Source organism: Canis lupus, chromosome 9 (assembly GCF_048164855.1).
Source record: "Canis lupus baileyi chromosome 9, mCanLup2.hap1, whole genome shotgun sequence".
NCBI lineage: Eukaryota > Metazoa > Chordata > Mammalia > Carnivora > Canidae > Canis > Canis lupus.
Window position 1 is genome coordinate 63,355,612 of NC_132846.1, and position 12,784 is coordinate 63,368,395.

The window sequence follows — 12,784 nt, forward strand, 5'->3', positions numbered from 1 at the left end:
GCCTGCGCTTCCCCCCTTACTCTCACCATGCACTATTACTTGGCCTTCCTTTATCTTGTTTTCCTACAGATTTTTCTCTTCCTTCAGATTGGCCTCAAACATGTTAACTCCTACACATTCCAGTTCTCATTTCCACCTACTCTCCCCTCCTCCAGGCCACCCAAATCTCTCTTGATTATGCCTCGTCTTGTCTTGTATCTCAAGTACAGTCTTAACACGATGTACCACACACACCTGAAAATAATTTCTTTTTAACGTCATGCCACAGTCATCTTAGTTATTTTTTCTTTTAGTTTTAGCTCAATATTCTAATAGCACCTCCTTGTGACTGCATTCTAGCTTATCCAAATCGTTACAAAGTTCTAAGACATCTCTATCTACTGTGAATCAGTCATATTTACTCCAAAGCAAGGCACCCCCTTCAGGTACCATTTTGCTACATACTACTGACTACAATGTATCACAATCCACTCCAACTCTTACCACCTCAGCAACATCCTCACCTTGTAAATTTTGAGATGATATTAATATTCAGAAGTAAAACTTTAATGCTTTAAATACCTTTAATTCATATTGAAAGGATGATTCACGGTGACAGAACTGTCTACAAGGCTGGGGTGGCACTCATTATTAACGATGCTCCTTGGCATCACCTTTATAAAACACTTTGGGACTTGCTTCTTCTGTCTTCTTTAGTGTTTTAATTCCACTGATAAATCCGGTAGTTTACACAGTCAAAAATCAGTTGGAATTTTGACAAAATTACCACTAACAGATCAGAGAACACCAAAAGAAAGATTGTTTTTATAGATTATTTCCCACATAGAAGTCCCTCCCACTGTTAAAAATGAATACAAGTTTTGAGAGAGAGAGAGAGAGAGAACAGATGAAAATATCTGTACATTTCTTATTGTAACCAGAGAGAGGTACAGAAAATGTTATAAAAGGAAGTATGGTCTGCATGTCATAAGACTTGAGAAAGGCTAAAAAATGTATATAAAGGAGAAAACCCATTAAATCCTTATGATGCCACTAGATATAAATTACAACAGAGCCTAAGAGGATATAATAGTGTAGAATTAAAAAAAAAAAAAAAAAACCAGAAATGTGACTCCTAATCCATGGGTTTACAGGAGCAGCCAACAAATTACAGCCCATAGGAGAAGTCTAGTCACTGCTCCTGGGCCCTGGGTTAGAAGACCACAGAAACCACAGAAATGAATGGAAGGCAATGGCAATTAAAGAAAGTGTGTTGTAGGAAACAATGGTACACACTCAGTTCTGATTGGAAAACTGTACTCCGTAGCTGGCAAATGTCAAAGGTAAGCATTTGTCAAGATAATACTGACATTATAATAATTTTATCATTTGGAGAAGCTGGCATCAATTAGGCAAACGTTATCCTAATGGAACAACACTGGTCAAGAAATCCCCATGAATCCTAGGAGAAGTATGGTAGTAACTAGACATGAATCTCACATCTGCTCCCAAAGAGCAGCCAGAATGATCATAAATCCCATAACCTGTTCCTTCAGCAAAACTGAGACAAAACCAAGCAGCGTGCTGTGGGCAGGCTGAGAAAGAACAGGGCAGGATACAAGAACTGCGGGAGGCTAAGAAAGTGCAGTGAGACAGTAGGGTATAAAATCAACATACAAAGACTATCAGCTCTCAGCTAGAAGATATGGTGGAAGGGAAACCCCACATACAACAGCTATACATTGACAGAATATCTAAGATTAACTTAAATTTGGGTAGGAGGAAAAGGACAAAATACTCCCAAAGGTCTCAGAAGTAGATTTTAACAAATAAGATTTACCATGTTCTTAACACAGGAATAACTAGTGTCATAAAAATGTCAATTCTAATATTTTTTTAGGTTTATTTATTTGAAAGAGAGGGAACATGAGTGGGTGGGGCAGAGGGAGAGAGATTCTCAAGCAGAATCTGTGCTGAGTGTAGAGCCCAACACAGGGCTCAATCTCATGACCCTAAGATCACGACCCGAGCCAAAACCAGGAGTCCAATGCTTAACTTACTGCATCACCCAAGTGCCCCTCCCTAAATTTTTAAAAAAATTTATAACAATCCCAGGGCACCTGTTAAGTGTTGGACTCTTGGTTTCGGCTCATGTTGTGATCTCAGGGTCATGAGATCCACCCCACGTTCAGCTCTGCTTTGTGCATGGAGCCTGCTTAGGATTCTCTCTCTTCCTCTCCCTCTGCCCACCCCACCTTGCACACACACACTCACTCTCTCTCTCAAAAAAATCAAATCAAATCAAAACACCCTAACAAACTCCCCTTACCCTAGAAATATACAATTTGATTCTAAAGTTCTTGTTAAAAAATAAACAAACATGATGCACCCCCAAAAGGTTCTCAAAAATAAGAGCAATAAGAGATAAGGGGGACTAGCCTTGTAAGGTATTAAAGCACCCTGTAGAACTCTGATAAACTAAAACAGTATGATTATGGCAGATGATTCAACAAACCAAACTCAACAAAGTATCAAGAAACAGACCCTACTATATATGAGAATTTAAAATATGAGAAAGGCAGATCCTCAAGTCAGTGTAAACTTGGGACTTTTCACTAAGTGGTGCTGGGAAAACTAGGAGCCATTTGAAAAATATTAGGTTGGATACAATTTTATGTTCCCATATATCAAAATACTTGATGCAAAAAATAAAACTATACGAGCACTGGGAAAAAACACTGGTGAACTCTTTTATAACCTCAAAGTTGAGAAGATCTTTCATGGCTTATGACTGAAAATCCATAAGCCATAAAAATAGTTTCAAAAGAAATTTCACTACACATAAATTTAAATGTTTTACATGGTAAAACCATCATAAAGTAAAGAGACAAATAGAAAGCAGGGAAATTTTTACAATGATATTGCAAATGGTTACTCTAACAGCTCCTCGAAAATTAAGAAACAAAAATATAGCCAAAGGTTGCAAATAAATAATTCTCAAGAAAAAAAAAAGACCTTTTAAACACAAGCAGAGATATTCACTCTCACTAAGAAAAAGAATGCATGTTAGCCTAACAGGGAGCCGCCACTCTTCATCTATGGGACAGGTAAATAAATATCTGCAAGTTTGACAATGCTGCGTGGAAGTACAATTGCTGGCAGGAGTGTAAAATGGTACAACTCCAATGGAAAGATCGCGCAAAATACAGATTTAGTCATCCCCTTCCAGGAATCAAGCCTATAGTTTTTTCCTCTGGAGGTGGGAAATGATATGTGCATGTAATACCCAAAGCAACAACAACAACAAAAAGATTAGAACTAGCTCTCCCATTTCTTTTTTTTTTTTAATTTCTTTTTATTGGAGTTCAAGTTGCCAACATATAGCAAGCTCTCCCATTTCTAATAGGGAGCTGGTCATGCACACTATGGAACACAGAATGGCATACTACGAAGCAATAAAAAAGAACAAGACCTTTACAAACTTGTGCAGCCTGACCTCTAGGATACCCTGCTAAGTGAAAAAAAAAAAAAAAAAAAAGAACATTCAGAACAGGAAGCAGAGCAAGCTACCTCTGCTTATGACTGACGGGAGTCGGTGTCAGGTACTCTGAAATATAGCCCCATTTGAGTTAGCTTCTTAACGTCTTACTTTGAATACTGACAGGTAAAGGGAGTGATTCTTGCCTTTCCATTAGAAACTATCTCAGGGTAACCAAGGAATGACAGTGGATGACAGAAAGCTGTACTTGACAAAAAAAGAAAGAAAGAAAAGAAAAAACTCCAGCCAATAAATATAGAAGAAATGATAGATTTAGAAAATCACCATTTTGCGACTCATAATTAAAGAGCTGGTTTAAGCAAGTAATTATCAAGTGTTAATTGTTAAAGCCATGAAGTGTCAAAACATCACACAAGTTATTTTCACTCCTAAGGGAAAAACATAGCCCTGTTATAAGGGGAGCAGACTGTCATCTCTGTAATTCAGTCTTTGCATTACTAACAACCAGATAATAGGTTTCTCCTGACATGATACAGTATGAAACACGCAACATCACCTATGATTTATTCTAGCTAAAACCTTTAATGTCAATCTAGCAAGACTAGATCTAACTACCCAATTACTAGAATTCAGCAGAGAGAGAGGGATGAGCTAACAGATACTACAGGATATTTTCTCAGACCAATATAAAAAAGGGAGTGCTCCAGATTAAGAAACATTAAGGAAGTGCATGTTACAGCCAAGTGTATGTTTCTGGACTGGACCAGGGTTTGGACAAATCAGCTGTAAAGGATACTATATGACAATTAGTGAAAAGTGAATATGGACCTATGTGGTAGATAGCCACAAATATTTGCAGTCTCCTCACCAGGAAGTGAAGTCTTTGGCAAGGATGTGGTGAAAAGGGAACCCTCATGCACTGTTGGTGGGAATATAAACTGGTGCAGCCACTGTGGAAGACAGTATGGAGGTTCCTCAAAAAATTAAAAACAGAGGGGTTTCTTGTCAGGTTCATTCAGTAGAGCATGCGGCTCTTGATCTTGGGGTTGTGAGTCTGGGCTCCACACTGGGTGTGGAGCTCACTTAAAAAAAATATTAAAAAAAAATCAAAAACAGAAGTACTATATGATCCACCAACTCTACTTCTGGGTATTTATCTGAAGAAGACAAAAATGCTAACTCAAAAAGTTATCTGCACCCTCATGTTCACCGCAGCATTACTTACAATAGCCAAGATACGGAAACAAGTGTCCATTAGCAAGTAAATGGATAAAGAAAACGTGGTATATGAATATACAGTGGAGTATTAGTCAGATAAAAGAATGAAATTGTGTCATTTGTGACAACATGGATGGACCCTGAGGGCATTACACTAAGTGAAATAAATTAGACAAAGATGAGTATCATATGAAATCATTTATATGTGGAATCCTTAAAGTGACACACAAAAAACAAACAAAACCAAGCCTGTAAGTATAGAGAACAGTTAGGTGGTTGCCAGAGACAAAGGTGGGGGGAGGGAGGTGACATGGGTGAAGGGAGACAAAAGGTACAAACTTTCAGTTGTAAGATAAGTGAGTCATGGAGATGTAATGCACAGCACAGCAACTATAGGTAACAGCGCTGTATGGTACATCTGAAACTTGCTAAGAGGTTAAATCTTCAAAGTTCTCATCATAACAACAAAATTCTGTAACTATGTGGGTGAGGGACATTAACTAGATTTACAGTGATAATCATTTTGCAATACCTACAAACATCAAATCATTACGTTATATACCTAAGACCAACATAATGCCATATGTCTAGTATATCTTAATTAAAAAAAAAAAAAGCTAAAAAACTTAAAAATCCTAGCAAAGTCTATTTCTCTGCCGCTGAATCTGGGCTGGTCTTGTGTTAGAGGTGAGTCTGTGTGAGTTCCAGAGCCTGGCCAGGGGAGGGATTGTAGCCTCTATCTTTGCCCTCTTGGCAGCCTTCTTGAGGCTTTGTGAGCTGCCCTGAGGCTGCCATGCTCTGAAGAAGTTGATATATTGCCCTGGAGGATGAGAGGCCACGAGGAGAAGGGAGGTGCCCCAAACAACAGCCAGCACCAACTTTCAGACATGAGAGTCAAACCATGTTGGTGCTTTGAGCCCAGCCAACTCTTCAGCTAGCTGAGCACCACATGAGCATGCCTGAACCAAATAGCAGAGATCTGCCCAGCCAGCACACAAAACTATGAAAAAGTAAATTGTAGAGTGGTTTGTTGTGAGCAGTAGATAACTGGTACCACTGGGTATTAAATGAGAGTTTATTAACCAGAAAGGCAGACATCATTAACTGAAAAAAACATTGGTTACAAACAGTAGGTACAAGACAACCTCATTTGATAAAATGTACAATGCACACAGACACACAGATTCAGAAGGATATATACTAAGTAATAACTAAGTGCTACATAATGAGGTAGTGAAAATGTTTTCATTTATTGCTTTTCCATACTTTCTATATGCATAGATGTGCTTTTGTAGTAATAAATGGTTTTAAAAAGATATCATGTTTTTTTAAAAGGTCTATAATGTTTAATTATTCTTCAGACAAAAAGGTCAGCTGGGTCCCTGAAGAGCTCCACATGAAAATTCTTGCTATTAACCTCTAATAGTACACAAAACTGGAGAAAGTCAGTTAATCAATAAACTTCAGACACAGTTCTGGGCTGAATTGTGTCCCCACCCCACCCCCAAAGGAATGTACTGAAGCCCTAACCCCTTGTACCTTAGAATGTGACTATACTTAGAGATTGGGTCTTTAAAGGTAATTAAGTTACTTTTATAAAAAGAGACCATCAAGGGTGGGCCCTCGTCCAATCTGACTGGTATCCTTCTAAGAGTCTGGGTGAACAGCACCACTAGGGGTGTGATGCACAGAGGCAGGCCATCTGCCAGCCAGGGAGAGAGGCCTGGAGCAGACATGTTCCTCGTGGCCCTCAGAGGAAACCAACCCTGCCAGCGCCTCGGTCAGGGACTTCCAGCCACCAGCACCGTGAGGAAATAAAATCTGTTGTTTCAGTCACCCAATCTGTGGTATTTTGTGATGGGAGCTGGGGCAGACTAAGACAAGGACTACGGGTGTAGCAGCACAATATTTGGAAAACTGACCTCTGCATTCTAAGCACCACAAACTGAATCATAATGGCAGTTTTCAATAAAGTCTTGTTTTAGATTCTGAAAAGTTTTGTCTTTCAAGTCGAAACATGCACGAACAGAAATGTTAAATATATCTATGCAGAGAGGAAGTAGAGGGCATGCTTTCCAAATGTACTGTGTCACTCACGATGGAGCCAATGTGCTATTCTAGTCCATATTCTACTCTTGAGCTGGCAAGAGTAGAGCTGTTTATTTATGGGCCACTGACAAAGAACAAAATTCATGGAGAACCAACAGCTAAAAAGCAACACTATTAAAAACTATTCTTTTTAAATCAAATACAAAATATTCCATTCATCTACTTTTAAGTTAAAAACATGATTTACAAAAACTATACTATTTATAATAAGCAGTAAGAAGAGAAAAAAAAAGGTTGAATAGAGTTCTGATAAGAAAACAGGAAGAAGAGAGAGGAGAGGGGAGAGAAAAGTCGTGTGATGTGCAGAGTCTGGGATGGTGGGTTCTTGCTACTTCTGGCTTCTATCACTTGTGTGATCTTAGGCACATGATTTAACTTTTATGAGCTGATTCACTGTAAAGGGAGAAGCCTGAGCAAGATAATTATTTCTCACAACCAGTCTTCATGGACTTCCTAAAGCTTCCCTGGAAGTTCTTATAGGGCAGGGATAGAAATAAACTGGTAAGGCCTGGTGCCCTTGAGCTCAGGTTCAGGCTATGGTACTCATTTCTGTTTGTTTTCCATTTGAATGTTTGTGTTTTTACTCAGGATAAGAGTTGTGCTGCTGGAATATTTGAAACCATTGTATTAAATTGCTCTACTCTCTTACAACTGGGTAAAAATACTCCAGGAATACATATTTAAGAATGAGTAAAGAACATAGGTGAGCAGATACACACAAGAAGCAGATGATGATGATGATGTTAATGGGGGCTGTGACAGGCAGGGGAGGGTGTGGCCTCTATGTAATAGATTTAGGATTGTTAGTTGATACTAAACATTGCAAACTGAACCTGAAGTATAACTTCATGACTAAAAAAGTGAATACAATTTTAGGTATCATTAATGAAAGTATAATTTCCAAAATGCACTCAATAAAATTGCCAAATATATTTAAGAACCTGTTGGTCCTAGCAATAATCAAAGAATATAGGCAGTACTGTCTGGCAGACTTCAAAATATGTCACACCTAAGTTTCAACCTTCAGTCCTAGGTTTACACAAGATACATAACTTTAGGAAATACAGCCTCTAGGACCTTCAACATCACTGAGGGGACTCTAGCAGCACTGTTGTGAGGGTTAGTGATCACCATGGGTAACACTTAGCACAGTACTGGTATACCACAGGCACTCAAGAAATAGCTAATGCTTACAGAGCACTATGTGAAATTCTAGCCCATCTAATCCTCAGAAAAGTTCGATAACTAGGAGATGGTAATACATAAATGCAAATTATCACAAGAATGGAATTAAAATTATAAGAAATGAAATAGTCAATGACAGAGTACAATATTAGCAGAGCACCAGAAAAGCAAAACATCTCTAAGAACAGAAGTCTTTCTTTTTTATTTTTCCCAGGTACTGAATTCCATAAATATCCCTTTGTCAGCCCAAACCTAGACATTCCTAAGAACTCCTAAAGCAGAGACTGCAGCTTCACCATTCAGCACTTCACATTTAAGTGGAAGCACACTGCCCAGGGAAGCAGACACTCTTAATGACCCAAGTATTTCTTAGGGTTAATAAAGGAATGTGGAATAGACGTATATAAATTCCTACAGGTTGGGAAGTCCCAAATCCAAAGCAATTCATGGTGTTCTAGGAATTGTCACCACAAAGAGAAGAATGAGTGTCAGAACACTTTATTTCTTCTAAGTCTGAAGTATGCTGCCCTTTGAGTTCCTTGCAACTGAAGACCCAAGAAAAAGTGTTCCTGTTAAAAAGTCTAATGATGATGGACACTTACCTAAAATGAGATGAAGTTTGGTTTCTGTCTGGAAAGCGTAGTGCAAGGTCACTAAAAATGGCGACTGCCTGATGTGCTCCAGGACTTGCCGCTCGGTCCTCGTGTGCTCTGTGGTTTTGGCCTTTTGCACGATTGTGGCCTTTTTTAAGACTTTCATGGCATACAGCTTTCCAGCATCGTGACCGCTGATTTTACGAACTAGAAAGACCTTCCCATAAGCTGAAAATGAAAAGAAAAAATAAAAACAATTAAAATACCACACAGAACAGTAATTTATTGAAACTTAAAAGTTACAATGCACAACAAACAAACACTATTTGGATGAAAAAATATCTTCATTGCTGTCCCAGATAGTTCTTTCATAGGGGCTTCTGGGTGGCTCAGTCTGTTAAGCATCTGTCTTTGGCTCAGGACATGATCTTAGGATCCTGAGACAGGGCTCTATGTTGGGCTCCCTGCTCAGTGAGGAGTCTGCTTCTCTCTCTGTGCCTCACCTCCACTCGTGCTTGTTCTTTCTTGCAAAAAAATAAATAAAATCTTTTAAAAAAGAATTATTTCATAGATTTCTTCAATTTTATGTCAAATATATTTCCAGGTTTCTAAACCTTGGCATTTATCTAACCACTGCTGACAAAGTTATATGTTACTGGTATTCTCTCAATATTTTTAGCTATAGGAAACTAGCTGTTATTATGCTCAATTAACCACAACCCAATTCTGGAACAACTAGGACATTTTAGACATATAAAATTTCTAGGTCTTGCTATTGATGTAAACAAGTGAAAACAGTTCTCAACAAGAATCTCATATATTTGAATCAAGCACCTCAAGTATCCCTCTATACTTGAGAAATCTAAAGGAACATAAGCTGACATTATAGAAACAAAAGAGATCTTCAAATTTAAAAAGTATTAAAAATACCCTAACCGGCAAGCAATCCTGACAGAGGTCCCTTTCCATCTCTGGACACTAAGGCACCAAGCCACTCTGGGGCTCAGTTGGGCCAGTCCTGTGTGTGGTGCCACTCCCCCAAGTGGTGGAACTGGAACGAGCACAGTGCTCCTTGATCAGAGCAGGTGTGCCTGGCTGCTTCCCTAGAGAAAGGGGGAGGGGTAAAAAGAGGGGGAAGAAGAGGGGCAGGCAACGACCCTGGGAGGAAAGAGGTAGGTTCCCAGTTCCTCTCTATGGCGCTGGATTGGGTAAGCCCAGTCCCACTCGGCAGTTCAGCACTTTAGCCAGCCCATCATTCTGGAGTCGATCTGTGCCCTGACTCAGGGCAGTGCATTCCTGCACTTTGCCTACACCTTCACAAGCCACACATGATTGTGTGTGCATCCACTAACCAGTGAGAGCTTTGAGGGATGGGCTCTGTACCCTCTGTGTTACTCAGGTCAATCCATCAGGAAGTCAATTAGGACCAACACACCATATACACACACATACGGATTGGAGAAGGCTGTAATACTCCTGAGGAAGAAAACCAATACCTCCTAAGGAACTTGTCTATGCCAGCCTCTGTGCTAAACACATTCCACATGTTGGCTCACTGAATCCTCGGGATGGCCAGTGAAGGTGGTCCTTTTAGTAATTCCACTTTATGGATAAGGGAATGGGCTCAAGGAACTTTAGGAACCGGCTAGAAGCCTTGAGTAAGATGTTGGCAGGACTGATTCAAGCTTCAGAGAACCATGCTTTTTACCAAAATGGATTTTAATAAAATGATTCTTCACAAATACCGGTCTTCACAAGACCGGATGACCTGGATTTTAGTAAAATCATTACCATGAACATACTAAACACATTCTAGAATACAGAAAAAGTTCACAAAAGGCCTGTGTCTTATCTCACTGTTAATAAAATAATTAGAGATGGAGATTTTAGTTAGGTAGAAGTGAACCGAAAAAAAGAAAATGACAACTTTCAGAACCTAACAAATTAACCTGAAAGCTCATCCATTCAGAAGCACTGAAAGGAAACTGGAAAATATTCTAACGAACTGTGCTGTATCTACCAGAGTCAGTCATTATATCAACTTGGGAGAAAGTGAAGTCCTCTAGAGGTATGGGGCTCTTGTGTTCCCTACACATACATGGCACCTGCCCTGAATTGCTGTTCTCTGAGATTCCCATCTCCAGAATGCTCCTTAGAAACTGTTATCCATACATCCTCTCCAACAAAGAAAATCTTCCTACATCATCACTGGAAGATGGCTGCTCAGCTTATTTGTAGCTAGTCTCCCAGCTAGTCTTCCAGTAAGTGTTGACCATGAGGCAGACAGAATGCAGGGTGTTAGCACCTGACATCTGAAACCTTGTGAGATACTTTAGAGGTCTATTAACCCATTCCATTCTTACAGCGCCCCTGTAAGTAAGTGAGGAGGATTACCTCCATTTCACAGATGGAAAAAGTGAAGCACAGAAGAACATACTTGCCCACCTAGCTCTGTACCCACACTCTGAGCTAAGCTCCATCTGCCTCCCTTCAGTGAATGACCTCATAGGTAAATAAATAAGTCAGACATTAAATAAAAGTGACAAAAGAGGTTGGGTGTTTTATTGGTGGAATGGACACAGTGCTATTAACTTTTAAGAGAAAAAAGTCTTGTAAAGCAGCCGATTTTATTGATGGGGAGGGGAGATGGAAATATTAGAAAATGTTCCTTAGATTGAGTGGAAACAGGCCTTTCTATATTTATCTGTTGGTCCTTATTTTTTCTTTTTTCAGATTTTATTTATTTATTCATGAGAGACACACACAGAGAGAGAGAGAGAGAGAGAGAGAGAGAGAGGCAGAGACATAGGCAGAGGGAGAAGCAGTCTCCATGCAGGGACCCGACGTAGGACTTGATCCCGGGACTCCAGGATCACGCCCTGGGCCAAAGGCAGGCGCTAAACCACTGAGCTACCCAGGGATCCCCTCTGTTGGTCCTTCTACACAATCTGGCCTTACAAAAAAGAATATTACCCTTCTTCTATCATTTTTTTAATATTTAAAAATGCTATCATACCATCTCACCTATGCAAAATGTCCTTATTTCATAAACCGATTTTAAAGTATATGATTTTGAGACTTCTCACCACTAGGAGGTTCCACTGATGTGCTCTGTGAGTTATAAGTATTTTTTCTTTGATTTCTTTCCTGTTACTTTAAAAATATGCTGTATTACACTCTCCACATACATATCAGCAGAGGATGATAATGGATGTGGTCAAATAATATAAAAGTATCCTATTGCTACATTACACACTAGCTGTCAAATAATAAACAGTCATCTTCTTTGCCATGTGATGATATCCAGAAGCTTACCAATAACATAAGCTAAAAGTCTAAATATATCCTGCCAATACAATTACTTTCTCATCTATCAGAAAATGTCAGGGGGGAAAATGTGATAAAGCTTACAAATCTTCTGTTTTTGCTTTTATAATTGCCATGATTAACTACAGCTACAGTACTTTTATCACAGAGTAAGCGCCAAAGATGCTTTTGTCAACAAAATTCAAGAAGTGCCTTATAACATTCCAAATAACAAATATTTCAGACAAACAAGATCTTATGGGTTGGCTGCCTAACCAGGCAACATAGTTGTCTCCAAACAGCCTTGTTTTTGAAGCACCCGTAAGCTGCTTATCACACTGCAAGGCGGAAGAAAACACAGTCGCTATTGGAGAGGCTTTACAGAAGCCACCCTCCCTGGGTGAGCTGGTTTGCAGATTAGTACAGAGGGAGAAAGTAAAGCAGTCCTTCTGCTGAATAGTACCATCCTCTCCAGAACCATGAGGGGCCACTAAACCTGGAATCGATGGCAGCATTAGATCTTTTCGGTTTGTAACCAGACGAATGACTCTAGTGCAGCCAGCTCCTGGCTCTCATCCCTTATGTGTGTGCTGACGTCATTAAAGAATTCCAATTCTGAAAGCATCTTTTGGAAACTGGAATGGCTACCAATGGTGAAAGCTCCTTTGGCCATAAAAAATAAACAATAGTACTTCCTGCTCAGATGGAGCCCCTAAAATGGATGTTTGGCAACACATGTGGATTTGCTGCTTTGGTAAAGAGATGAGCTTCCTGCTTTAGCGTGACTCTAACATACATACCAACACGCAATGGTTTCAAATGCTTTATTAGCAATCCTCACAGTAGTCTTGTGTACTGCTGTGCATCTTCACGATTTCATCAGCACAGGGCCTTT

General features: G+C 39.5%; 1 protein-coding gene across 4 annotated transcripts in view; it reads right to left on the minus strand.

Moving 5' to 3' along the window:
* RPS6KA5 (ribosomal protein S6 kinase A5) overlaps window positions 1-12,784 on the minus strand; it is a 171,402-nt gene that overhangs the window by 90,865 nt on the left and 67,753 nt on the right. For 3 of the 4 annotated variants that reach the window (XM_072839685.1, XM_072839684.1, XM_072839686.1), the window contains one exon: window positions 8,593-8,811. In XM_072839685.1, the coding sequence (XP_072695786.1) occupies window positions 8,593-8,811 (219 nt within the window). Of the gene's footprint in view, window positions 1-8,592; window positions 8,812-12,784 lie in introns of those variants that run through there. The other variant, XM_072839687.1, reaches the window with a different exon arrangement.